This window comes from Podarcis vaucheri, assembly GCF_965113315.1.
Source record: "Podarcis vaucheri genome assembly, chromosome: 15".
NCBI classification, from domain to species: domain Eukaryota; kingdom Metazoa; phylum Chordata; class Lepidosauria; order Squamata; family Lacertidae; genus Podarcis; species Podarcis vaucheri.
In genome coordinates, this window is record NC_138753.1 from 3,679,799 (window position 1) to 3,705,971 (window position 26,173).

Sequence of the window (26,173 nt, forward strand, 5' to 3'; positions counted from 1 at the left end):
TGAAACTAATGTTCTCCTACACCAACAGTTTAGGAACTTTTACCATTTTGTAACCAAGCAATGTTTTACTGCCTGTGCAACTTTTTCTGGCTGCTGTGTGGAAAAGTACATGAATCTGGCATTTGAAGAGTTTTGTAAATAATCCATTTTATAGCTTACTAAACGTGTGGTCTACCTATGTGCTAGAGAAGTGGAATACTTTGGAAAGAACCATTAAAAGTGGTATACTTTTGGATTCACTAGAAATGACACATTTTAAAGGTTTTACAGCCTTTATCTCCACACTTTCCTTTCTTGCATGTTTTGCTATGTTAAATCTCTGTTGGGGTTCTCTCACCAAAGGTAGCTTGCCCCCAAACTGTGGTACTGGCTTCCAGGATTTCCAACAAAACTTCTCCCATAATAGCAGCACTTCCAGAACTTGAGATGCCCTTACTGGTGTAAAATACAATATAATCTTTACAGGTTTAATTTGTCCATTGCCTCTTCTGCTTCCTCAGTAATGGCCATGAAATATCTCCATGTTCAGCTTCTTGGGGCATAACACATTAAATACAAAACATATATTTCTGTTATTAAAAAGTGCTATTAATTTAAAAAAATATTTAGCATTTAGTATTTATAAAAAAAAATACTAAAATACATTCATACTAACAATGCTTCTGAATGTTGATTGATCATATTGCCTTCAAAGTGCTTATTCCTTAAAAAAATATTCCTTACCATTATATATTAAAGTCTCTGTCTGAGTTACAGCCTATGAGTTCTGGCCATCTTGAGTTAGAAAGATCAAATGCATCTGTAATTGGGTTTCATCCTAAGTTTTGAAAAAGTTAAATGAAAAATTATTCCAGTTCTAAGAGACACATGCTCTGATCCCTTCTGCACTCAATTTTTCTATTTCAGTTTTTACAAAAGCTTGTTGCTTTTCATAATAAGCAGCTTCATTCACAAAGGCTGGATATACTACCACGTCTCCTTCATATGGGATTGTCTTTCCTTCAAGAGTTAAAAACATAGGGTCACCAGGGTTGAGAGGCTGCCAATCTTGATCCTTGTGGGACAGGGGGAAAACAAGTAGATAAAAACACAGTATTTTTAATTACTGCCTATCTTGTTAGCCTTCATTTATACTGGGGTTAGAAACCTCTTGCCCATAGGCTGATATTGGCCTGCCAAGGGGTATTTCCTGTTTGGCCACTTCCCCAAACCATGCTCACCTGTCCATCAGCTGATGTCACCCAGCTTATTTCTATGTTAGCTACACCTGCCAGTGAACTGGCATACTCATCTAATCTCTTCCTCATGAGCAGGATTGAAGTCTCCATTCATCAGCTGATGAGCAGGGGGTTAAATTCTGCTTGGTTCTGCTTTGGCAGTGGGGGGGGGCAGTGGGGGGACTGCACTGGTGAAGTGGACTGCTCTTCCTACCCGCAGGTCATGATGTCATCATGATGTCAGGTAGTCATCTGACAGGTGGGTGACCCTGGCAATCTGTCAAAGTTCAGATAAAGATCTGACCTACCAGGCCAAAAGTGTTCCCCCACCCCTGATATATATTCACATCTAGCAGGCAACCATAAACTATAGTTAACAGTGGAAAACTAATGGATAAGGGAATTTGTGGGGGGTGGGGGGGAGGGAAAAAGCCTGCAAGGCACTTGCTGTCTTTCAATGAGGATTATATCCAGAGCAGGCCCTAGCAAGGCCCATGGGTTCTCATGCTTGTTTCCAGTGAGCAAGATTTGTGCATGAAATGAATGTGCGACTCAAGAATCAGCCATATGGGAGCTGATTCAAGACAGTCACACACTCATTCCATATGGAAGTGAATCATGGTCCTTTAGTAACTTTCCTGTTAACAAAGGGGAATTTGTACACCAGAGTCCGACATTGCTGTTGTTCAAGGGCAGGGCAGCGGACTATATATCTGAAGAGAAATGGCATGTGTTTACCTGCAGGCTAGGGTGAATGACAGCCATGATCTCATTATTTTTCTTTCTTGGATAATCTACTTTCTCCATTATTTTGTAAACTTCAATTGTACACCGAGGGAATTCTTTTCCTAGGAAGAAAAAAAGAGCAACGTCTCCAAGTATTATGTCAAACAGCTCTTAGTATTTTTTTTTGAAAGAAAGTGAATCTAATGAATCTTTTTATTGACAATGTTTGAAGTCATTAAGATGGTAGCTATCTGTATCTTGTTAATATCATAATTAGATCTGGTCACAGGAAAATGTTTTTCTATAGATCGTCTCACTTCAGAAGATTGGGTTACTGAAAGATGACCCAGTTATGCAGCGATGCATGAAAGTCGGATCTAAATTTTATCTGAACAGCGAAAATCAGGGACCTTAATCACAATATACAATGCATAAAATATATTCTGCAGATGATAGAATTTAGTAAAATGCTTCCTTTTGTCAGCATCTTACGAACTTTAGTAATTATATTTCTCAGGTGCCATCAGATCATACCTTCAGAGATAACAATAGTAGCTATTGTCAGTTGCTATTATTGTAACTGTGAAGGAATTTTTCAAATGAAATATTATTTTGTACTGTATAGTATTGTGGCATTGATGCTGTGTAGGTACACAATAAAAGCCTGCTTAAAACTGTGGATATATTTATTTAGGCCCAGGTATATGACAAAGGATGTGTGGGATTTAGTCTTCAGTACAGCTTTAAGGGACAGCTTTAAGATTTAAGATTTAAGATTTAGTCTTCATTTTGGCCACATGACCCAGAAGCTGTACACCGGCTCCCTCGGCCAATAAAGCGAGATGAGCACCGCAACCCCAGAGTCGGTCACGACTGGACCTAGTGGTCAGGGGTTCCTTTACCTTTACCTTACAGCTTTAAGAAGATTCTCTTGTTAAGTCATCACTGTGAATTCAGGTGGTCAGTGTTAAAAGACTTGGAGCCAAATAAAGTGTAACTGAGAAGCATTTCACCAAGACTGGAGAACTACAGTGCATATTTTTACAAAACAGCAAGGGTCAACCGCCACATCACCAAGTAGCCCAATTCAGGTTAGTCAGATAATGTTGAGTATTACTTGGAAAAGAAAAAAGGGAGTGGGGTGGAGTGGAATATGCTGGAAGAAGGCATGGCTGGCATCCTGAATAGAAGCGCTCCTGTTAGGAGGGACACTGCAAAAATCTCTTGTGATTGCTATTTCCTACCAGCACATTAGCAAACTACTTGATGCTTGCTTAATACTGACAACTGTGATACCTGCATTGAACATTTGCACAAAGTCAAGGCCATGCTTGATGATCCTCCGCATTTTGTCCAAAATGTCAGCCCTGAGAACTCCTTGGGGCTGAGGACCCACTTCAATGCCTGCATGAAAAGTGAAGGATATATCAGCTTCCCCTTCCTCTTTAGCACTATCTGACTGGCATTATACCCTTTCCCCCCACATTTTTTGTTTCAATTACTGTATACATTCCCAGTTATTTAAAATTTTCCTTCATGCATTGCACACATTTTTTGTTTGTTCAAATGGGGAAAGCAGTTGCACAGTTTAGGGACCCAGGTGCTTGCCAAGCGTACCTCCATGCAGAGTCTATTCCCCAGGAGAGAAGCAACCATGGCTGTGACTGCTGTTACCACACTGGGAGTGGTGGACAGAGGTCAGCATCCAAATTCTATCCTCCAGGCAGAACATACCCAGTTCTTTCCACCCTACTTCACAGGGCTTTTCTATACCCCTGACCATATTCACTGCCCTCTCAAATTATCCCAATATTGTCTTATATTTTTCTTGAAGTGTGGCACTAAAAAATTGGTTACCTCTGCACCCTACACTTAAAGCACTCTTATACCACTTTGACAGCCACGCAAGGTCTTGGGAACTTTGGTTTGCTCAAGGTGTTGAGAATTGTGAAGCTACATGAAATCAGTATGCTTAGAAATCTACAGCTCCCAGGAATTATTTTAGGTAAGCCACAAGTTTTAAAGTGCTACAAGAGTACTTTAATGCAGGGTGTGGATGTGGATACTTTGAGTTTGGCCCTCAGATGTGGTTGCCAAAAGCAGATGGGTGTTGCTGAAAATAACTAACTTGTATGACTCAATGAATCATAACTTAGGTACCAGCCTATCTGGGAACACAATTGCATATTTTTCATCTCTGAGGACTGGGTAAAGCTTATAATGTTCATATTTACCAACAGGATGTTTTGCTATAGACCGGGTCGTTGAATATTTCAGGTTGGGATGCTCAATGAGGAAAACAGGGCAGCCTTCTGGAGCCAAAGCATCCTGTGGAAAATATTTGTTTAAATATTGTACTTGTCCAAACATTAATGCTGAGTTAACAGAAGACCACTGGTGCAAAAGTTGGCTTATGCATTGTCCTCGACTGTTGTCTCATATTGAGCTGTCTTAAAATAAGTAGGCCATCTTTAGAAAAAGTACAAAGCAGTGTTTGTTGGTGATCTTTCTCTTAGATCACACAAAGTATGCTTCACTGAATTCTGTTTTGTGATAATATAAGTGAACATGATTCCAGCATTAAATTATCAAAGAGAGAAAATTAATGTAGCAGTGCTCAAGAGGACCAAGCATTAAGCTGCCTTTAGGGCAGTTTCCCATCCCACATCCTTTCAACTCTGATTTAGGTTTTCTTACAGGAAAAAACAACAACAACAACCAGGATATTTGTAGCTTAGCTATATGACATTCTTCACATACTGGCCCAGTTTGCATGTCACATTAAACTGTTGTTTTAAACAAGCAATGTTTTAATGCAAACGAGCAGTACAATTGAGCACACTGCTCAAATGTTCCTGCAGTGTTCTCCTCTGCCACTCCTGCAGGGGAAGTAACATTTAAATGTCTTATGTGTGGTGAGTTAAAAAAACACAGAGCTCAGCTCTTCATCAAATCACCTTAAACCAGATCCATAATGACTTTATGGTATTTTAAAAAAACTAATTGTTACTTGTTCCACTCATCTGTCTTACTGATGTCAAGTTAACCCTTGTGAGTGTTGGGGAGAGGAGAGGAATTTGCTACAGAGAAACCACACAGAGAGACACACCCTGCCATCTCCAAATGGTGCTGAACCCAACAACCTGGCTCTTTGGTGCCAGAGTGAGCTACACAGTTCACACATAAGAACATAAGAAAAGCCTGCATGATCAGTCCAGTGGTCCGTCTAGTCCACCATTCTGTTCTCACAGTGGTCAACCAGATGCTCACTAGAGGAAACCCACAAGCAGGATTTGAGCACAAGAGCACTCTTCTCTCCTTCCAGCAACTGGTATTCAGAAGCATTCCTGCCTCCAGCTGTGGCACGTGAAGGAAAAGATTATGGCATTGACATGTTAAAGTAGAAGAAATGTGCACTAAATGCTGGTGAATTTCAATGCAGACTTTAATAAAAATGCAAACTGATATGGAAATATGGAGAACTGAAGAGTGGAAAAATTAGAAACTGAAATTGACTCGCAAGACGGAAAACCTGCTAGACGAAAGGGTTTTCCGTTTTTGAGCTGCTTCACAAGACGATTTTCCCTATGGGCTTGCTTTGCAAGACGAAAACGTCTTGCGAGTGTTCCGATTTTTTCTCGCTCCCCCCCCTTTTCTAAGCCGCTAAGCCGCTAATAGCCTTTTAGCTGCTAATCCGCTAAGCCTTTAATAGCCGCTAAGCCTTTAATAGCCGCTAAACCGCTAATAGCGCTAATCCCCTAAGCCGCTAATAGGGTTGCTTCGCAAGACGAAAAAACCGCTAGACGAAGAGACTCGCGGAACGGATTAATTTCGTCTTGCTTGGCACCACTGTATTAAAAGCAACAATTAACAGCAAAATTTAGTCAGCAGTATACAGTGGTACCTCGGGTTAAGTGCTTAATTCGTTCCGGAGGTCTGTTCTTAACCTGAAACTGTTCTTAACCTGAAGCACCACTTTAGCTAATGGGGCCTCCTGCTGCTGCCACGCTGCCAGAGTACAATTTCTGTTCTCATCCTGAAGCAAAGTTCTTAACCTGAGGTATTATTTCTGGGTTAGCGGAGTCTGTAACCTGAAGCATCTGTAATGAGAAGTGTATGTAACCCAAGGTACCACTGTACAGCAAAATAAAATATTTTTTAGAATTCTTTTTTTCCTGGTCAGTTAGCAATGCTCAGCCACATAACCTGTGCCCCTCCCTTGGCCCTAGAATGAGGTAGAAGAGCTAATTCAGGAATTAAACAGAAGGACTGGCTGGCCACAGACTGGCTGACAATAGCTGTGATTCCAGTGCTGGAAGCAGATGCAAGTTATAGGGCATGGAATATATTAAGGTTCCCTTTCCCTATCTTCACGCTATGCCATATTAGAGGGAGGGCTGAAGCTCAGTAGTTGAGTGCCTGCCTTGCAGAGGGTTGGACTAGTTGACCCTCGGGGTCCTTTCCAACTCTACAAATCTATGATTCTAAGTCCCTGGCTCAATGCCCAGCATCTCCAGATAGGGCTCCCTGAAACCCATGAAAGCCACTGCCAGTCAGTGTAGACAATACTGAGCAAGATGGGCCAATGGTATGACTCAGTATAAGGCAAACTTCCTATGTCCCTATGATCTCTGGGAATTTGGTGCTGGTTCTATAATGCTCTGAATTCAGCACAGTTAACTCATGTGGGATTAGAACTTTTTACCTTTATATAGCGACACATCTGAATTGTGAAATCATCCCTGGAGTTTTCCAGTATGATGGTGCCGCCCATGTTAGCTGTTGTGTTGTGCAGGTCAAAGATAAGGTCATAAGCTTCATGGCTACCTTTTGGACCAAATATGCAGTTTATTTCTTGAGCCCTTCTCACTTCGTATGGAGTGTTGTCTGCAAGCTGTTCGCTGTTGATAAAAAGTGCACACAAATTAAAAATCACTTAGCCATTTGCTCCTTTTGCAATTAAAAAAAAAGGAAAATAATTAACTCTTCATTTATCTGGCACAGGATACTTATTCTTCCATTTGTATGTGTTTCTTTAATGTCAGAATTGGTGGCCATCAGCAATTTGCATGTGTGTTTGTCTCCTTCATTACTGACAGCAGCGTATGGCCTGCAATGACTAATACTGGTAATTGCTTAAGAACATAGGCAGCTATTGGAATTTTGTAATCCTTCTTCACACTACAACAGAGAGCTGCCCTATCTGCATTTAAACAGAGTTGTATTTTTACCTTTGGCAATGTGCTGTGGCTGCCTGTGTGCAGTGACATTCTGAACAGTCCCATGAAGCTAGATTGCCCAGGAAGTTCATTTCAGGACACATGGGGGGAAATGACACTGGGAGCTCAGATGAATAGCAGCACTTTAATTTAACACACGCACAGCAATGCTGGTACTGATTCTCATTAAACCTTTATGCTGGCAGTTTAGCTTCCTGTGAAATTAGCATTTTTAAAAGGATGAAAAAGCTAAATAATGCACATCATTCTTAATTTGGTTGTTCCCTATCTAGGGAATGTGATTGTACCCTAGGGATTCAAAGGTTTCTTTTTTCACTGGTTCGCTTCACACAAGCCCTAAATGCTTGCAGGAGGCGGTTGGCTGAGCCATGCTGGCAAACCACCCCTTTTGATGCTGGCATATCCCCAACAACCACATTTTCAACTGAAGGGGTTCTTATGCATGTACAGGCTTGCACATAAACAGAAACCTTGTGCAATCAGGGTTCGAGAACATGTGCATGTCCCTATGAACATACAGCTGCTTACAAGTAGGAGCCCATTTTATGCATTGATCTGATTGCACTGATTTGGGGGCATGGGTACCTAAGATTGGGGACATGGCTTGCTGGTATACTCCACCGTCTCAATGTGATACATTTATGAAGGCTGCCTAAGATTCATTTCAAATTGACTTTAGGAGTGTTCGAAGGCAGTGGGCAATGATTGTTTTCCTTTGAATGTCAGGTATACACACATGTGAACTGCCACGTAGCACACTGCTTCGGAAAATTCAAGTTTCAAAAAGGCATTATTCATCTGGCAGGATGGCTGTTTGAGAAATGCGCAGCCAAAGAATCCTTGAGTGCCCGCTTGGAGTCGTCTCACCCAACCTCAGGGATGTTTCTTGCAGACATAACCGCTTCAACCCTGTGGACTTATGAAAACAGGATTTCTACGTGTGCTGCTGCTCTGGATGTGGAAGACTCCAGCGGGATAGGGAGAGAAACCTCACCCTGCGACTGGATAATATGTGAGGAACATTTGCCTTACCCCAGAAGGACCCCTCTAAGCAGTAGGCATGTGTTTCCCCCCTTTGAGTTACAGCTGTTTGTGCATAGATGACTGCGGCTCCTGTGGTCAAGTATTACAGAACAGTGCGACCCTATAAATGTCTGCTCAGAAGTAAGTCACACTGTAGGGACGCGGGTGGCGCTGTGGGTAAAAGCCTCAGCGCCTAGGGCTTGCCGATCGAAAGGTCGGCGGTTCGAATCCCCGCGGCGGGGTGCGCTCCCGCTGCTCGGTCCCAGCGCCTGCCAAACTAGCAGTTCGAAAGCACCCCCAGGTGCAAGTAGATAAATAGGTACCGCTTACCAGCGGGAAGGTAAACGGCGTTCCGTGTGCTGCGCTGGCTCGCCAGAGGCAGCTTGTCACGCCGGCCACGTGACCCGGAAGTGTCTCCGGACAGCGCTGGCCCCCGGCCTATAGATGTGAGATGGGCGCACAAACCCCAGAGTCTGTCAAGACTGGCCCGCTCGGGCAGGGGTACCTTTACCTTTACCTTTACCTTTACTCTCAAGTGGTGCTGTGGTCTAAACCACAGAGCCTAGGGCTTGCCAATCAGAAGGTCGGCATTTCGAATCCCTGCAGCGGGGTGAGCTCCCATTGCTGGATCCCAGCTCCTGCCTACCTAGCAGTTCGAAAGCACGTCGAAGTGCAAGTAGATAAATAGGTACTACTCCAGCAGGAAGGTAAACGGTGTTTCCGTGCACTGCTCTGGTTCACCAGAAGCGGCTTAGTCATGCTGGCCACATGAACCAGAAGCTGTCTGTGGACAAACGCGGGCTCCCTTGGCCTATAGAGCGAGATGAGCGCGCAACCCCAGAGACTGGACCTAATGGTCAGGGGTACCTTTACCTTTACCTACTCTCAAGTAAGCAGATGCAGCTGTTGTTTTGTTGTTGTTTAATCGTTTATACACTCAAACACACAAGGCAGAGGTTAGGCTTACCCAAGTCTTTTAGGATCAAAAACCCGATTCAGGTCGCAGTCAATATATCGGCAACATTTCTCCACTGCTCTTGGATTGGTGATAAAAGGCCGTACCTCCAGCCCCGGTCGCTGAATCTCTGTTCCATCATCCTGCCAGTGCTTGACCAGGAATACCCCAGACAACTCATTGCCGTGGGTTCCTCCAAAGATAGCGACCCTTCGCACAGGACCCTCTCTTGCTACAACTGGACAAGAATTCATTCTGTGAAACAGCTTTAATGACAGCTGTAACAACAAACCAAAACAGAAAGGCTAGGAATAAGAACAAGTGACAAAAAACAACAGAAATTGACACAGAACAAAGCCACACAAAAAGGTTCAGATTGCTGTGATGCCTAGAGCTCTCTGGTCTGCCTGGAATTGATGTTATTTGGAAAATAAACATTTCCCTAACAAGCCTTAGATGCTTATTCTGCTACATGGGTGTTCCCCAACTAACTCTCCTCCCAAGACCGGCCCCTTCTTTCAGCTATATTTGGATAGTAATATGTTGGAATCAGCTTTAAGAGTTCTATGGTAAGGCTCTAAGGGTGGCAGAAGGTTTCTTCTCTTCTAAGTGTTTTTGTTTGTTTGTTTAAAGGAATGTGTGCCAATATACATACTAAAGATACTAAAAACACCCTTGGATAAAAAGTTGCTAAGAAGGCTAAGCATTCCTCTCTATCACAAGCAGCAACCATACTTTCCTCTGGATAACTTTCTATTTCCGCTATCAAGTTTTTACATTTATTTTATCCTGAAATCTCTCTCTTCTGCTCAGATTGCCTTCCAAATATCAATAATATCCAATTCACAGAGACATGTTGTTAAAAACAACACAGGTTGAAACTATTTTAAGGGGAGCAAAACTGTCAGAAAGCCAAGGAAATGAAAAAGGGGGTTGCCTGGCACCATATATTTAAAGTATTTTGATGTCATTTTAAACAGTATTGGTTTCCCCTCCCCAAAACTTTGGGAGCTGTAGTTTTTTAAGGATGCTGAGAGATGTTAGGAGACCCCCTAGTCCCCTCCCAGAGCTACAATTCCCAGAATGATTCAACAATCAAGCTCTTCACAGAGAACTCTGGGAATTGTAGGTCCCTGAGAGGAACAGGAGGTCTCCTAAGAACTCTCAGGACCCTGAACAAGCTACAAAGGGCACAAAACAATGGCATAAAACAAAACACAACAATACCAACTGGCAGGGAAATAATGGTGAGAAATTCAGTTCAGTTCACATTTTGATCCAAATCCACTTAATTCACACTTCCCAAAACAATGCAGGTACTGAAACAGAGCAAGCATTCAAAATTTGCATTTATCAAAATTCTACATAACAGTTCCCCAACCAGAAACAAACAAAATGTTCACAAAAATGTGTATATAAGAGAGAAGTTAATTTCATTGTACACAGGTTGTACATTGATAATAAAGGTATTATTACTATTATTATTATTATTATTATCATAAAATGAATATTTTACTAAAATAGCATTAAAACACATTGTATTAGGGGAAATAGATGGCAAAAATAATTGCATTTTAGGAGAAATTGCAAACAAAAATGTGTTATGTTAGGAGAATTGCACACTTAAAATGCTGACAAATTTTCATGAGTTGTTTTTTTTAATTAAAAAGAATTATCAGACTTATGCAAGTGAAACATAGGTCTGGAAATGTGCTGACTGATAAAACTGGGAAAAGAGAGAAGCAGAAAGAAATTGAAATTGACATAGCCATCCATCCGTAACCCAAATGAGCATGATGCAGTTAGCTCCAGATGAAAGCTGGCAGCCATGGAAAGTGGTCCCCTTATTGATGAAGGGTCTTTGCTGGAGTTTGCCTCACAGTCACGTTCTGTGCAACTTACCCTGAACTCAAGGAACGCTCAGCTTGGCAAAACCCAGGTGGTCCTACCCAGCTGGGAGGCTGAAAAAGCTCCTCTCCTTGCAAAGCCATGTACCACAGAGATGCAAAAAAATAATTGCCATACCTTCGGTGCTTGTAGAGGGATGAATGTGGAGGAAGATTTGCCTCCCTACTATTTGAATTTATACAGCAGTGATTAAAAACAAACAAACCACTCACCCTATTCTGATTCCGTTAGAAGATATAAAACTAGACAGCTCAGCCACGGATTCAAAAATACACCTCCTCTTACACCACCAGCAATCTATTCACACCATCGGCTTCACATTACCGACTTAATAGTTACTGAGGCTGTCGGTGTCTTAATCCAGACAGATACCGTTTCTTTTAACTATATTGCCTCGACTTTCCCTGCACCCTGCCCTCAAAGTTCCTAGAGAACTAACTGTGATGGTACAGTCGATGATTTCTTAAGCTACGATGGAGCAGTTACACTGTATGTCAAAGTACAATCTGTACTGTCCTTTGCCCTCATTTCCCCAAGGCTGTTAATTAACAAGCCGTCAGAGCCAGTGAATCACAACAGTTGTAAAGAGCTGGAATAACTCGGTGCTTTTGGAACGTGCACAGGGTGTTTTGAGGGTCTGCAGTGCCTCTATGGCGGTGGCCGTAAGTATGCCACGATCTAGCCTCTGTTAACAGGCCAGAAAGAGAGAGTCTAAAACCCCTTTCTTACTAAAGCCGCGTGAAAAATTGAGGCTAATTGTTTTGATGTTCGGCATGCGGCAGGGTGAGAAACCATCCGAACAGAAGACACACAGCGCGTTTCCAAACACGGTTCAGGGCAGATGCCACAGAAACTCCCTTTTCGCTCATAGCACAGGTGGAGTTTGTCCAAAGAATATTCAAACTATCCCAACAGGACACAAGACATAATAATAATAATAATTTATTATTTATACCCCGCCCATCTGGCTGAGTTTCCCCAGCCACTCTGGGCGGCTCCCAATCAGTGTTAAAAACAGTACAGCGTTACATATTAAAAACTTCCCTGAACAGGGCTGCCTTAAGATGTCTTCTGAATGTCAGGTAATTATTTATCTCTTTGACATCTGATGGGAGGGCGTTCCACAGGGTGGGAGCCACTACCAAGAAGGCCCTCTGCCTGGTTCCCTGTAGCCTCACTTCTCACAATGAGGGAACCGCCAGAAGGCCCTCGGCGCTGGATCTCAGTGTCCGGGCTGAACGATGGGGGTGGAGACGCTCCTTCAGGTATACTGGACTGAGGCCGTTTAGGGCTTTAAAGGTCAGCACCAACACTTTGAATTGTGCTCGGAAACGTACTGGGAGCCAATGCAGATCTCTCAGAACCGGTGTTATGTGGTCCCGGCGGCCACTCCCAGTCACCAGTCTAGCTGCCGCTTTCTGGATTAATTGCAGTTTCCGGGTCACCTTCAAAGGTAGCCCCACATAGAGCGCATTGCAGTAGTCCAAGCGTGAGATAACTAGAGCATGCACCACTCTGGCGAGACAGTTCGCGGCCAGGGAGGGTCTCAGCCTGCGTACCAGGTGGAGCTGGTAGACCGCTGCCCTGGACACAAAGTTAACCTGCGCCTCCATGGACAGCTGTGAGACCAAAATGACTCCCAGGCTGCGCACCTGGTCCTTCAGGGGCACAGTGACCCCATTCAGGACCAGGGAATCCTCCACACCTGCCCGCCTCCTGTCCCCCAAAAACAGTACTTCTGTCTTGTCAGGATTCAACCTCAATCTGTTAGCCGCCATCCATCCTCCAACCGCCTCCAGGCACTCACTTTTCTATTATTCCTTTGGATTGTTTTTATAGCGTTCTATGCGATGCTGTAAATGCTATATCGCGCACGGCCCTGATGTTTTGCATGAGGAGGCAGCCTATAAATGCTTTTCGAAATATAAATGAATAAAAAGCAAAAAAAGAGAGGTTTCCTTAAGGAACCTGGGGGCTGCCTGAATATCTGGCATAAAAAAGGGTTCATGGGGCAGCAAATTCTCTATTACACCAGTCTTAATTCATTTATAGTCGAGATGGAAAAGGAGGCAGCGGGGGGGGGGGAATACCTGAAGTATTATATACCCAATTGTTTTTATTTTTTTACAAAGCTCAGTTGTGGCCATTCTGAAGAAAGCAAAAGGACTTCTGGGGAAGGAACATCATATTAATTGAGAGTTTTCTAGAAAATGTGTCAGTTCGCCAGAAGAAAGGAGATCTTTTGAACGTTTCAGGGGTCCTGTGATGGTCATTTGTTTTAACTGTTCTTAATTTTGAATTTTAAACTGTTGAAACCCGCCCTGGAACCTGCTGGTCAAGGTGTGGAGGGGTGTTAATAAACTTAATTGTCATTATGATCATCATCATAACTGGGATGTGTGGTAAAATAAGAGGTGGAGGAAAGGCAATAATAATAATAATAATAATAATAATAATAATAATAATAATAATAATAATAATATGATGTGATATGGGGCCAGAATGCTACTAATGGAAGGAGGAGGAATCATATTCCTTCAGCAGAAGAAAAAGAGAGAATTGTGTTGACAACCATCTTGGCGACTCTGCAACTAGGAGAAAGACAAGGGGGAGGGGGTAAACAACCACACAAAAAATCTGATAATATACCAATTATATAAACTGCACATATTTTAAAATGTTAACAGCTCTTGACATCACTATACAAACAGGAGGAAGGAGAAACTCTGCATTTTCCTCCTTACGTTTTTAGTACTTAATACTTGCAGTTCTCCTCCCTCTTTCCCCTGAAGTCCTGCTCTCTCTCTCTCTCTCTCCTTTTCCCATTTCTGCTCTTTTCTCTCTGGAATTAAAAGTCCGAATGAGAGAGATTTATCTCCTTTCGCTCCCCCCCCCCAAGAATCTCACAGGAAAGGAGAAAGGCTGAAAGGCTGAAGGCATTCCCGTCCCCCTCACCCCCGGCTTTAAAAGTCTTGTGCTAATTCTTAAAAATACCGAGTGCTTTAGAAATACTTGTAAATAAATAAATAGTGGGTCTAGGCGCTATTTCTGTCTTTCTCTCCCTTGTCAGCCTTGTGCCACCCTCATTTTCACCTCGTGATAGTGGAGTCAGGCATTTTCCCGCCTTTTTCACCTCATGCTTTGGCACTCCATAACTAAGCAATTTAGGCACTTTTCCTGCCTTTTCCTCAGGTAACCATTTCCCTAAATGTATTTAAGCACCCCCACACACACACACACACTTTCTTGTCTTTTGTAACCCCTGTCAGCATCAAAGCTTAAGTGTTTTCCACCTTTTCCATCTCATGCTACCTAACGGATTTAGGCCCTTCCCTGCCTCCTTCTCGTCCCCCCCATTAACCTGATTTTAATGGATTGTAGGCAAATTATTTTCTCACTACCTTCCCCTTTCAGCTAGATTTAGGCACTCTTCCACTATTCTCCCTCATACTAATAGATATAGGCACTTGCCTGCCTTTTCCCCCTCTGTCAGGTTTGCATTTAGGCTTTTCCCTCCACCCACCGCCATTTTTCTTGCACGGAGCCATCAACCTCCAGCAAATGGGTTGAGGCATTTTCTTGCCTCCTCCATTAGCCTCGTGCTTGTAGATAGAGGCACTTTACGATGCCAGCAACAGATGACCTTTTTATGTTTGCATTTAAGCCTAGTTTTTCCTCATGATTTTTGTTCTCCGGCCAGCCTGGTCACCAGTTCTGATTCTGTCCTCACCCTTGCCTTTTAAAATCTCATTATTCTTTCTCTTAATGTGTGTTTCTGCTGAAAAATAAGACTCTTGTAATTTAGTCAGTCCTTTAATTCCCCCTCCTTCCCCTGCAGCTAGAGAGTTGTACACATATGCAAAAATGTGACTTAAACGCACACAGGAGAAAGCAATCCAACATGTTAAAACAAAACTGAGCTTGGTTAAAAACTAGAAATTCCAGGTTGTTTCCCCCCCTCCCCCTGCGCCCAAAAAACCCTCTCAATTGCATTGTAAGACATGATTTATAGCTCTTCTCCTAAACTTTTATTTTCCCATATACAGCCTTGCCAGCCACAGAGGTTATGAAAGCTTGGATGTGTATTTATACACAAAGTGAATGACGGGATTATTTTTATTCTGCTTAAACTAGGTAACAGTTTAATCTCATGTCACTCTGTTCTACCTAGGTTTGCATGCTATCCTTTATTTTTAATGAACATTAGTGCACATGGTTCTCTCATTTTATCATCACAACAGCCCTGTGAGGTTGGTTAGGCTGAGAGACAGTAACTGGCCCCAGGGTCCCTCCGTATTTTCCTCAAAAAAATATTTTCCAGTTGCATTTAAAAAAAATATAAATGCACAAAAATGGTCACCATAGGGTTGTAGCCAATGTTTGTCCTAAGACCTATTGAAATTCATGACCGAGACTTAGATCCATTAATTTCAATGGGTCTACGATGAAGAAAACTTAGTTATTATTAGTTATTGAATTTATATACTGCCCTACACCCGGAGGTCTCAGGGCGGTTGACGGAACAAAATCAAAATATAAAACCACAAAATATATAATCAAAATAAAAACAACAACCCAATAACCCAGTGGGTTGGATTCAGCCCATAATATCTGCCTGATATATTTATCAGTCACCTCGTGCGAAAAGCCTCAAGGTGATACGCAGTCTCATATGAAAGAAACATTAAGCACAATTAAAATGACAGCGGTTCAATCATGGAGCCCATGTCCTAAACAGACAATGCACCCTGGATACCAAATCAGCTTTTTCTGTCTATGTGTATGGAGCACTGTGTGCCCTAGATATTTTTACACATCTTTAAATGTTTTAAATATGCTTTCATTTTATTATTAATGGTATCGTTTTTCTTAGTGAGGAGTTTGTGAATAATAAGCAAACAAATAAACGCTTATAATTAATCCTAATGTTATCTGTTTGATTAGTAGAGCATTATCTATGCAGCATACTGGTGGGAACTTTGCTTGTTGTGTGAGCGCATCTATATCATAGGTAGGCAAATTAAGGCCCAGGGGCCGGATCCGGCCCAATCGCCTTCTAAATCCGGGCCGTGGACGGTCTGGGAATCAGTGTGTTTTTACATGAGTAGAATGTGCCCCTTTATTTAAAATGCATCTCTGGGTTATTTGTTGGGCATAGGAATTCATTCATATATTTTTTTTCAAAATATAGTCCGCCGCCCCCCACAAGGTCTGCTGAAAAGGTTTGCTGACCCCCAATCTATATATTATATTTTTAAATTTAATACAGTCTTGTTATCAACTACTGTGCTTGAATAATGCACTAGAATTCTCTTAAAAGCAATGCTTACATCACCCCTGGGAAAAGACGAGTGCCCAGTCATTTATCTTTTTGTGTGTGTGTCTAGGTATTGTGGAAGGAGAAATGAAGAGGACTTTAACTGACAATTCAAACCGCTCTACTGCAGGTATCAATATTGCACTGGTACTGAATTTGAAAATTATTCCGCTGACTTGATGAAATGCCTGTCATGATGGTTCAGGTGGGGGAGCTTAAGAGATCCAGGGTGGGATGTGCAGCAAGCATGTGGCCCTCCAGACCTCGCTACCTGGCCCTGGGGACTCTCTCCAGGCCATATCCTCTGTCCTCAAGCCACACTCCTCACTAGACCTGCTCTGCAACCCCCTTGAGTGTTTGAAATACTGGAAATACAGTATCTGCAGCCTTCTGTGCCATTTCTGCGTGCGGGAGGTGGCCTTTGCAGGTGGGGGATAATTCAAACTCTGCCTCAAACTGTTAGCTTGTGTTTGTGTGTGAGAATCAATACAAATAATGTTATGAGAATAATATCATAACATAATATACTGAGATCCAGTGCCGAGGGCCTTCTGGCGGTTCCCTCACTGCGAGAAGTAAGGTTACAGGGAACCAGGAAGAGGGCCTTCTCGGTAGTGGCGCCTGCCCTGTGGAACGCCCTCCCAGCAGATGTCAAGGCAATAAACAACTATTTTACTTTTAAAAGACAACTGAAGGCAGCCCTCTTGTCAGGGAACTGACATCGGAGCGAGAGGCGAAGGGGAGGCTCCCAGATGATGCTGGCGAAGGACCCGGCAGCAGGGGGAGAAACAGCTCAGTAGAGGGGGAAGCCAATCAGCGCAACACCAGTGATGAAGGGGGGCAGACGGGGGAAGTGGAGAGAGGGCTCCAGGACTCTTCACTGGACATCAGTGAGGAGAGCCCAGGTCCTCCGCTACCCACGCCTTCCCTGCGCAGAAGGCTCCCGCGCAGTGAGAGGAGGAGGAGACTGGGTGTCAAACAACTTTTATGTTGGAAGAGGTTCAAGAAACGCCCACTGACGGATTCTGCCAGTGACTGAGGCAGCCACCATGAGAAGGGGCTGCGCAGTCAGAAAGGTTTAACAAGGCAAATTAGCCGAGAAAGGCACCAGCTTACGCACGAGTAGCTCACACCCATTACACCTCTTTAGGGAAGTTTTTAATGTCTAATGCTGTATTGTTTTTAATATTCAGTTGGAAGCCGTCCAGAGTGGCTGGGGAAACCCAGCCAGATGGGCAGGGTATAAATAATAAATTATTATTATTATTATTATTATTATTATTATTATTATTATTATTACTACTACTACTACTACTACTATACATATTATGTTGTAACTTCGCATTTTAGGCTACTTTCCAGTCCCACTGTTCAATCAGAAAAAAAGGAACAGGCAACCACTCACTTCAAACCCACTTAAAAATGAGCTATGTACCAGCAAGCCAGCTGAAAATGTGGATTATTCTGCCATGCTAGCTGGTAAGTGGAGGACAATATTGTGTGTGTGTGTGTCTATATTACACAATTATACAACTGAAATATCTGTGGGTTGCAGGACTACTTTCTTGTCTTTACTAATTATGTGGAACGCTGACATTTAAACAGGAGTTCTTGAAACTCTGCCCTTTTTTCTTTCAGTTCATATCATAGGTCCATGTTACAGGAAAGGAGAATTTCGGGCGCACTATTGTAGAAGATATATCTGTCATCTCTAATATGCTTGAAAAGGCTGCTGTGCAGAATTTCTGCCAGGATTAATTACTGTAATAATAACAGTTAATCCTATTTTATGCTGGTCAAAGGGGAGGGGGAGCTTTCTTAGCGAAGAAACTTCTACCTCTCAATTGCCTTGTGGTTTCAAAATGCTGCCTTTGGAAAATGGTAATGTACAACAGTGCAACCGTAAAATAATTGCTTACCTAGCTTTTCTCAAGGAATGCATTCAACTTGGACCATGCAAACTACTGACACAGAAATAGGAAACTGATAGATTATACCGACAACTGCTTATAAACAATTATATTAAGAGAGCACAAGTTCGGCTGCGGCTATTAGCCATGTTCAGTCAATGTACCTCCAATTTCCAGATGCTGGGCGGAAACAAAGCAGGAGATGATTGTTGGCTTCGTGTCCTTCTTCTGAGCCTCCAGGGATTTCTGAATGGCCATTGACAGGCAGCATGTTGGACTAAATAGATAGGCCCTGACATCTGATCCAGCCAGGACTTATATCACTGGTGCCCTTTAAATGTTACAGGAGTGCTGTAGGGAAAGTACCCATGTGATCAACCAGCCCACATGTCTGCAGGGCTGTCAGCATCAAGAGGAATGCTGTGAAAGAATCCACGGCGGGTAGGGGGATGCCTCCCCTTGTGCTTGCTATTTATTTTACTTATTTAGTTCCAAGCGGGACCTGCAACACAATGTTGCATTGTAAAGTTCTCCTATTCAGGGTTTCTGGCCAGACTGGCATCCCTTTTCTCGGATACTCCGTTTCATTCAGTCTTCCCGGTTTTCCACTCCCTGCCACCCCTCCGCCTGACACTCAGCATTCCTTTCCCACTGAGCAGGCTCGAACCTCCTTCAGCCACATTTCTGAGACTGCTCACAATAAATAATTAAGAACATAAACATAGTAAATCTATTAGAAAATGACAGATATGTCTATCCCTAACCTGTAATAACTTTCACCCTTAGAAGGGCACCTGAGAGCTCTTATTTTGGACAGTTATTGTCACAGTTCAAAGTTTCATGGGATTCCAGGCACACATGGAGATTACTGTGAGAGATGAAAGTGCAATTATCTTCAGTGTTGGGAGAACTGGAACTTGAAGCACTACTGGTTCAGGGTGGGCGTGCGGTGGAATCCACAACACTGCGATTATGAGGAGTGCAAATGCAATTCGCATGTATATATTTTTTCAAGCTCACAAACAACATATTACCAATATCATGAACTTGATTTCAATTAACTGTGCCCTTTGCCTTTTTAAGATTTTGAATGGGAAACTGCAAAGCCAGAACCAACTCGATTACAGAAAACAATGTATGTATGGAAAAAAGCAACACATCTTAAATATATTAATCCTCCTCATTGCAAGTATATTTTATACAGTTATATTCCTGTAATTATATTTATTTTAAAATTATGGAAAGTGATACTGTATGATTACACATACGATTTTTACAAGCCTCTGTCTCTTCAGCATGCATTGTAAGCTCTAAAATTATGTCCTTAAAGCCCAGCAGAGCTTCCTGTTCCACCTTCAGTGTTAAGACACCCAAACGCACCAACATCAGCTGTATCACAAGCAGGAAAGAACTTCAACAACTGGAGGTTGGTTGCATCCCCCAAAGCGTACAACTGCTTCCAGCTGAGGTCACAATATCATTTGACATGAAACTTTGCTTCATTGGGATCCCTGCGGGTGGATTTTGGAGTTAAACCTTTTTGTGCTGATGAAACAATTCACTCTGCCTATGCTTCAAGTTCTGCCCTTTGGACATGAACTAGAAATGCAGGATGGGTGGGGAGGAATTCTGTAAAAAATTAAGGTGCAACAACATGCAGGGGGTTAGACTAGATCACTAGTCTTCAATTGGTGGGTTGGAACCCACTGATGGGTTGCAGCCTGAGCCAATATAGGTTGCAACAGAAGAAGAAGAAAAAGAGTTTGGACTTGATATCCCTCCTTTCACTCCCCTTAAGGAGTCTCAAAGTGGCTAACAATCTCCTTTCCCTTCCTCCCTCCACAACAAACACTCTGTGAGGTGAGTGGGGCTGAGAGACTTCACAGAAGTCTGACTAGCCCAGGGGTCAGCAACCTTTTTCAGCCATGGGCCAGCCAACCGTCCCTCAGACCATGTGGTGGGCCGGACTATATTTTTTTTGAGGGGGGGGGATGAATGAATTCCTATGCCCCACAAATAACCCAGAGGTGCATTTTAAATAAAATGATACAATCTACTCATGTAAAAACACGCTGATTCCCGGACCGCCCGTGGGCCGGACTGAGGCGGCGATTGGGCCGCATCCAGCCCACGGGCCTTAGGTTGCCTACCCCTGGACTAGCCCAAGGTCACCCAGCAGCTGCATGTGGAGGAGCGGGGAAGCGAACCCAGTTCACCAGATTATGAGTCCACCACTCTTAACCACTACACCACGCTGGCTCTACTACCATGCAAATATATGGGAAAAGATTAAGTATGGCCAACGGTCGGGGTTGATGGGAGCTGGAGTCTAGTAACATCTGGAAGACCCCACATGGGCTCTCCCTGTTCTAGGTATTTCTGGGAGGAATTAGAGGAAAGGATTTCAAAATGCTGTTGGGTTTCTAAATGCTTGTACAGTGGTGCCTCGCAAGACGAAATTAATTCCTTCCGCGAGTTTTGTCGTCTTGCGATTTTTTTCATCTTGCGAAGCACGGTGTCGGGAAAGTTTTGGAAAAGTTTCAAAAATCACCAAAGTCTTTAAAAACCTCAAAAAAGGCTACCACACCGCGTTCTATGAGTTGCTCCTCAAAGTCAAGTCGCAACTGTATTAACGGTGTTAAGAAAAAGGAAACAAACTTGCAAGACGTTTCCGTCTTGCGAAGCAAGCCCATAGGGAAAATCGTCTTGCGAAGCAGCTCATCTAGCGAGTTTTTTGTCTTGCGAGGCATTCGTCTTGCGAGGTACCACTGTATACATATTTTGATATATTCAAGCCATATCAACTATTTTCACTGCAGACTAGAGGAGAAAAACAACACTTGGAAAAGAAACAACTTCCCAGCTTTGGGCAGTGGAACAGACAACAGGAAGGGTTCACAGCTTGACAACAGTCCAGAGTGTTTGATGGGAACTGGATCAAAGCAACAGAAATCAGCTGGCTATTCACATGGTAGCAAGGCAGGAGGAGCAGAACAAAGCTATCCAGCCACAGCCCAATGGCCAGCTGGAAAGAACACAGTGCCGAGGGGCCCACAGGGTCAGAGTACATCGTATACATTTAAACCCAGCCCTTTACAGCAAAAAGTTAACGAGAAAAAAGCTGATAGTGCTCAAGATGTCAAAATCGTTCAGGTAACATTATAATACACATGTATTTTAAAAAAAATTGTTTGTGTGTTCCCCTTCCCACAAAACCTATGTGGGTCTCCAATGCTAGTCGTACTCAGAGTAGGCCCACAGAAAAGTAATGAGCATGACTAACATTGGCCCATTCATTTCAATGGCTCCACACCGAGTAAAACTTTGTTGGATGGGACCTCTAATCTTAAGTAATCTGCAATTTAAGACAGTGGTTGACTTGTAAATTATTTTACATCATCCAATAAAATCAAATTGCTTCCTCAGCTGAATTACCTGTTTCCACCCACCCCACCCACTTTTTAGCATATTGTATACCTTTTTAAAAATGGGTTTTAGATTTGGGTATGAGACAACCACATAAAACATTTTGCAAGGAGCTACCAAGAAAATTAACCCAAACAGAGTTACACCCATCCACCCAGTGCTGCTGGGTTAAGTGATCTGCTCTCATAACTCAGATCAATCACCAAGAGTTAAGACAAGATGCTTAACATCAAAGAACACTTGCTGAATAAAGCAGCTAACTTTTTCTGCCATGCAGTTTCACAGAACTCAATGAAAGTTCTTCTAAGGACTCAGCTAGATTGGTAAAGAAAAAATGATTTATATGTGTTGTATATGTGATATAACACTGTTCCACCAGATGGTGCTGTGGAGTCCCATTTTTCCCTACGGGATTTCCCTGTGTAAATTACCGTAACAACGCATTTAACGGAAACGCTTCTTTGATGTGTCTAGATCCAGTCTAAGAATAAGGGGGTGGGGAAAAACATTCAAGAGCTTCTGAGCATGTTCAAACTGTGAGCATGCGGCTGACTTTGAGCATGAAAACCATGCAGGCACAACATCTTGTTTCAACTTTCTGAGCTAGAGAATAACTTATGGAGGAAAATGGTGCTCAGTTCATAGTACAGCTGACCATTACATGCTGGACAAATTTCTCTACCAAACTAGGTCTTTGGGGGGGCATATGAGTTGTTCATCTTGTGCAGGAGTGATTTGTTCAGATCATTTCTCACTAAGAGGTCTAGTGGCCTCCACACTAGTCCTTGAAATTGCCCTGGAATGAGTACAGTAAGCCCACAACTTATGTGAGAGTTCGGTTCCTGGGAACTGTGTGCAAATGAAAAAATGCATAAAGCCAGGAAGGCCCCTTAAGCAACCTGTAAAAAACCAAACATAAAAAACCCAGCACTTACCAGCTCAGACTACCTTCCCCTTGCTCACAGGCCAGCTCCACTTGCTCTCTGTGCTTTTGCTTGGCCCTATCTTACTCTCTAACTGTGACAACAGCCGAACACTCTCCCAGGCTGAGTGCAATGGCTGATCGGATTGCCAATTGTCATTTCCTGCTCTCCCAACTCCTTCTGACATTTTTTCTACTCATATTTTAATTTCCCTCATTTTTCCAATTTATTTATTTATTGATCAACCTGTGTAAGTTTGTGATCGCCTAAGAAAAGTGAGCGTAAGTTGCAGGCTTACTGTACCTCAAAAACTGCTTTGCTCATCCATTCAGGGCAGAAACATGAAGTCCATTTTACATTCTCACTCCCCACACCCACTAGATCTCAAAAACAAAGTTGCATATGACAGAAAAACATTTAAAAATATATAATTCCAAGTATTGGAGCAGGAACTCACCACTGTGCAAAGGTCTTTAATTGCCTCAAGTTCTCTTTTTGTTTGCCTCTTCTGTGTGAAAGAAAGGGCCAGCGGCGTTTAAAGCAAAACTGCAGGAAAAAGACAATTCTCTCAGAATTATATCTGTAGTCATTGAAAGCATGAAACACTGGAGTCAGTATACGAATAAAGTGCCACTGTTATTTGAGGTCTTGGGTAAGTACAACAGGGTATTGTTTTTTTCTACACAGAATGCTGGTGCCAGGATACCAAGCACGGACAATTAAATATATATTTCAGACAACAGCATCAGCTGCCTGGGACCCAGCACCCTAAGCAAGGCACGTTGCTGACACTTATCTTGCTGCCAACATGCTTTGCATTTTTTTCTCAGCCTGGTGCTCCCAGCAGACCCAGGAGCTGGGCCAAGGCATTGTTTTACTTTGCTGCAATGCCTCAGAGCAGGGGTGGGAAACCTTCTAACTCCTGAGGGCCTCTCATTCCCTTCTGGGTAAGCTTCCAGGGGCCACATGCCAGTGGTAGACAGGGTCAGAGGCAAAAGTGGGCAGAGCAACAGTTGTAAATTTTACCTCGGTACTGTAGGCTAATATCAGCGCATACTCAGACAGCGCCTCCTTCCAGCCACCCAGAGTGTCTGGGGCAACCCAGCTAGAAGGGTGGGGTATAAATAATGAAATCATCAGCGTCAGCATCCAGGCGAGTAGAGAGGCATTATCAGAGGCATGTATCAAAGGACACATTTCCAGCTAGGCAAGAATACCCAAGGAAGGTGCGAGGCAGGGCTGGTGAAGGGTATGGTCTGGGGAGAAGGGGTCTGGCCTAGGAGGTTCCCCACCCCTGGCTCAGAGGAACACTGCTTTGGGGCAAGTGTAAACAATGGCTGGATCCAACTGCCCAGTGCTGCTTGGGGCACTGCAAGTGCCCTCTACTCCCTGTCACTGCTGCCAGCAAACTCAACAAGAGGGCACTTTGCACAGGTCTACCTCAGACCTGAGAATCATGTCTAGATCCTGTGTGAAAGCATACAACCGTCCAGCTCTCCAATTCGATGACACATTACCTGAGCTTCACTCACAGGGCCGACTCTAACATTAGACAGAGTGAGGAAGCTGCCTCAAGCGGCAGATGCTGGGATGGGTGGGTACAGAGAACAGCAGCAAAGTGTTGGAGGACGGAACTGTGGATGCCACACAGCCTGAGCTAACCCATAGAATTCAAATTGTAGTACCCTAGAAGAATAGATTGTCATCCCACTTCCATCTTTGTACAAAATCAACCAAACAGACCTTTAGAAAAAGCCGTTTATGTTATCTTAGGACACCATGGGATACAATTGTTAGTGTAAATCCTGCTCTATATATTTAGGCGTCCTGGATTCTGCAGTCACCCCTGGGCAGTACGGGGCCAAGACTTTCCTGTTGAGAGATGGGAAGGAGAGCATGCCATGTGTATTCTATGAGATTGTAAGTGTTTCGCATGCTTATTCAAGTGAGTACTACATGTGCTGCAGAAGCCACCACTTCTATTGCAATAAACACCTGTGCACCATTGATACAAGTAGAGGGATTGAGGCCATGCCCAGCAGGATGATCAATCAGGGAGCTTCAAAGGTTCCCCGAGTGTTCACCCTGTTTTTCTTTCACAAGTCATTACACATGTCAAATGCATACTCATGGAATATGTATTTCATGATATACAAAGTAGCATATAAAAATATTTTCAAAACAAATATTATTTCTGTAGTTTATGCCAGTTTATTTTGACAGTGGAACATTTAACACCTATGCAAACCACTTAGAGGTTACAGATGATCAAGCAATATATAAATCCTGTTAAATAAAATAAACAGCTTACATTGACATTTACCAGCCTTACCATTGCAACTGTAATTCTCCATAAACCATTTTTTAAAAATAATAATAAAAACTGAAACAGCTTTGTTGATATGAGTTAGATTGTGGGAAAGAAGCATGAAGCTGTTGTTTAACTACAACAAAAAGGAGAATTCCAATGTTACTGTTACTTTAAAGGAAGGGTAGCCAATGTGTTGCCCTCCAGATGCCACTGGGCTCCAGCTCCCATCATTCCTGACCACTGGCCATACTGGCTGTTTGCACCGATGGGGAATGGGGTCCACAAGCAACTGGAGGGCCCATGTTGGCTCTCTCTGTCCATTGCTTAGTATTTCATGCTAAGGGATGGGAGGTCTTACCTCTTATTCTTCTTGCATAACAGGACCGGGAGCTGCCAAGGTTAATCAGAGGTCGAGTCCACAGATGCATGGGAAACTACGACACAAAACGCAAAGTCTTCAAGTGCGTCTCCGTCAGACCTGCAACGGTTCCTGAGCAACAAACTTTCCAGAATTTTGTCAAAATTGCAGACGCTGAGATGAGCAAATATGTCAAAACAAGCAACGAAGTTTAACTTACACACATGTACTAGGAACCATAATATGGGCGTAATACGAAATATTTGCTAAAGCTCATATTTTCAGCACCGATATGAAAGCATCACCATAACATGTTACCTAAAATAAAGTAGTTCTGGTTTACATTCATTACGCTTTTCAGTCTGGGTAGCTTATTTAGGATTTCGTGCAAGCCTAACAGCTCAAATCACAAGGGCCATACTCAGCGGATAGAGAACTTGCTGTTCTTCTGTTGAGGCCTCAGATCAGGGGTTTCATGTTGGACAGGGATAGCCAACGTGGCGCCCCCCAGATGTCCCTGGACATCAGCATGGCCAGCCGCCAGGGTTGATGGGTGTTGGTGCCCAGTAATATCTGAAGGGCATCACCTTGGTTATCCCTGACGGAGCACATCCTCTCCCAAAGCTATGGAGTCTAGACAGTGACTGATCACTGCCCTATTTGCCTAATGCATTCTAAAAGGCAGCTCTCTGCAATATAAAACAGTGCTTACCTATTTTAGCCAAGAGGCAGCTACAAATAAAAGCCCAGCAAATGGGTTCTAAATAGGGACAGCCTTAGGTGGTATCATAAACATTAGGAAGAACTTCCTGACAGTAAGAGCTGTTCGACAGTGGAATTTGCTGCCAAGGAGTGTGGT

General features: G+C 43.1%; 2 protein-coding genes across 9 annotated transcripts; one reads left to right on the plus strand and one right to left on the minus strand.

Annotated features, from left to right (window-relative positions):
- Positions 1–626: 626 nt before the first annotated feature.
- On the minus strand, positions 627–23,229 carry ASPA (aspartoacylase). Of its 6 annotated transcripts, XM_082201912.1 has the most exons (8): positions 18,461–19,372; positions 9,174–9,439; positions 6,649–6,844; positions 4,178–4,271; positions 3,240–3,347; positions 1,956–2,065; positions 971–1,054; positions 627–817 (listed from the first exon to the last, which is right to left on the minus strand). In XM_082201912.1, exons 1-8 carry the CDS (start codon positions 18,593–18,595, stop codon positions 758–760), a joined length of 1,053 nt encoding a protein of 350 aa, XP_082058038.1. In that variant the 5' UTR covers positions 18,596–19,372; the 3' UTR covers positions 627–757. The 6 variants fall into 6 exon arrangements, with proteins under 6 accessions (XP_082058038.1, XP_082058041.1, XP_082058042.1 ...); XM_082201915.1 differs by lacking the exon at positions 18,461–19,372 and adding an exon at positions 23,103–23,229 and having other exon boundaries at positions 627–1,054; XM_082201916.1 differs by lacking the exon at positions 18,461–19,372 and adding an exon at positions 22,658–23,157 and having other exon boundaries at positions 627–1,054.
- Positions 15,124–25,662, plus strand: SPATA22 (spermatogenesis associated 22). Of its 3 annotated transcripts, XM_082201896.1 has the most exons (9): positions 15,124–15,203; positions 16,457–16,516; positions 17,737–17,865; positions 19,380–19,431; positions 19,627–19,722; positions 21,116–21,449; positions 23,165–23,297; positions 24,468–24,565; positions 25,338–25,662. In XM_082201896.1, the coding sequence occupies exons 2-9, from the start codon at positions 16,474–16,476 to the stop codon at positions 25,527–25,529; spliced, it is 1,077 nt and encodes a 358-aa protein (XP_082058022.1). In that variant the 5' UTR covers positions 15,124–15,203; positions 16,457–16,473; the 3' UTR covers positions 25,530–25,662. The 3 variants fall into 3 exon arrangements, with proteins under 3 accessions (XP_082058022.1, XP_082058021.1, XP_082058020.1); XM_082201894.1 differs by lacking the exons at positions 15,124–15,203; positions 16,457–16,516 and adding an exon at positions 16,605–16,813; XM_082201895.1 differs by lacking the exons at positions 15,124–15,203; positions 16,457–16,516; positions 19,627–19,722 and adding an exon at positions 16,600–16,813.
- Positions 25,663–26,173: the final 511 nt, after the last annotated feature.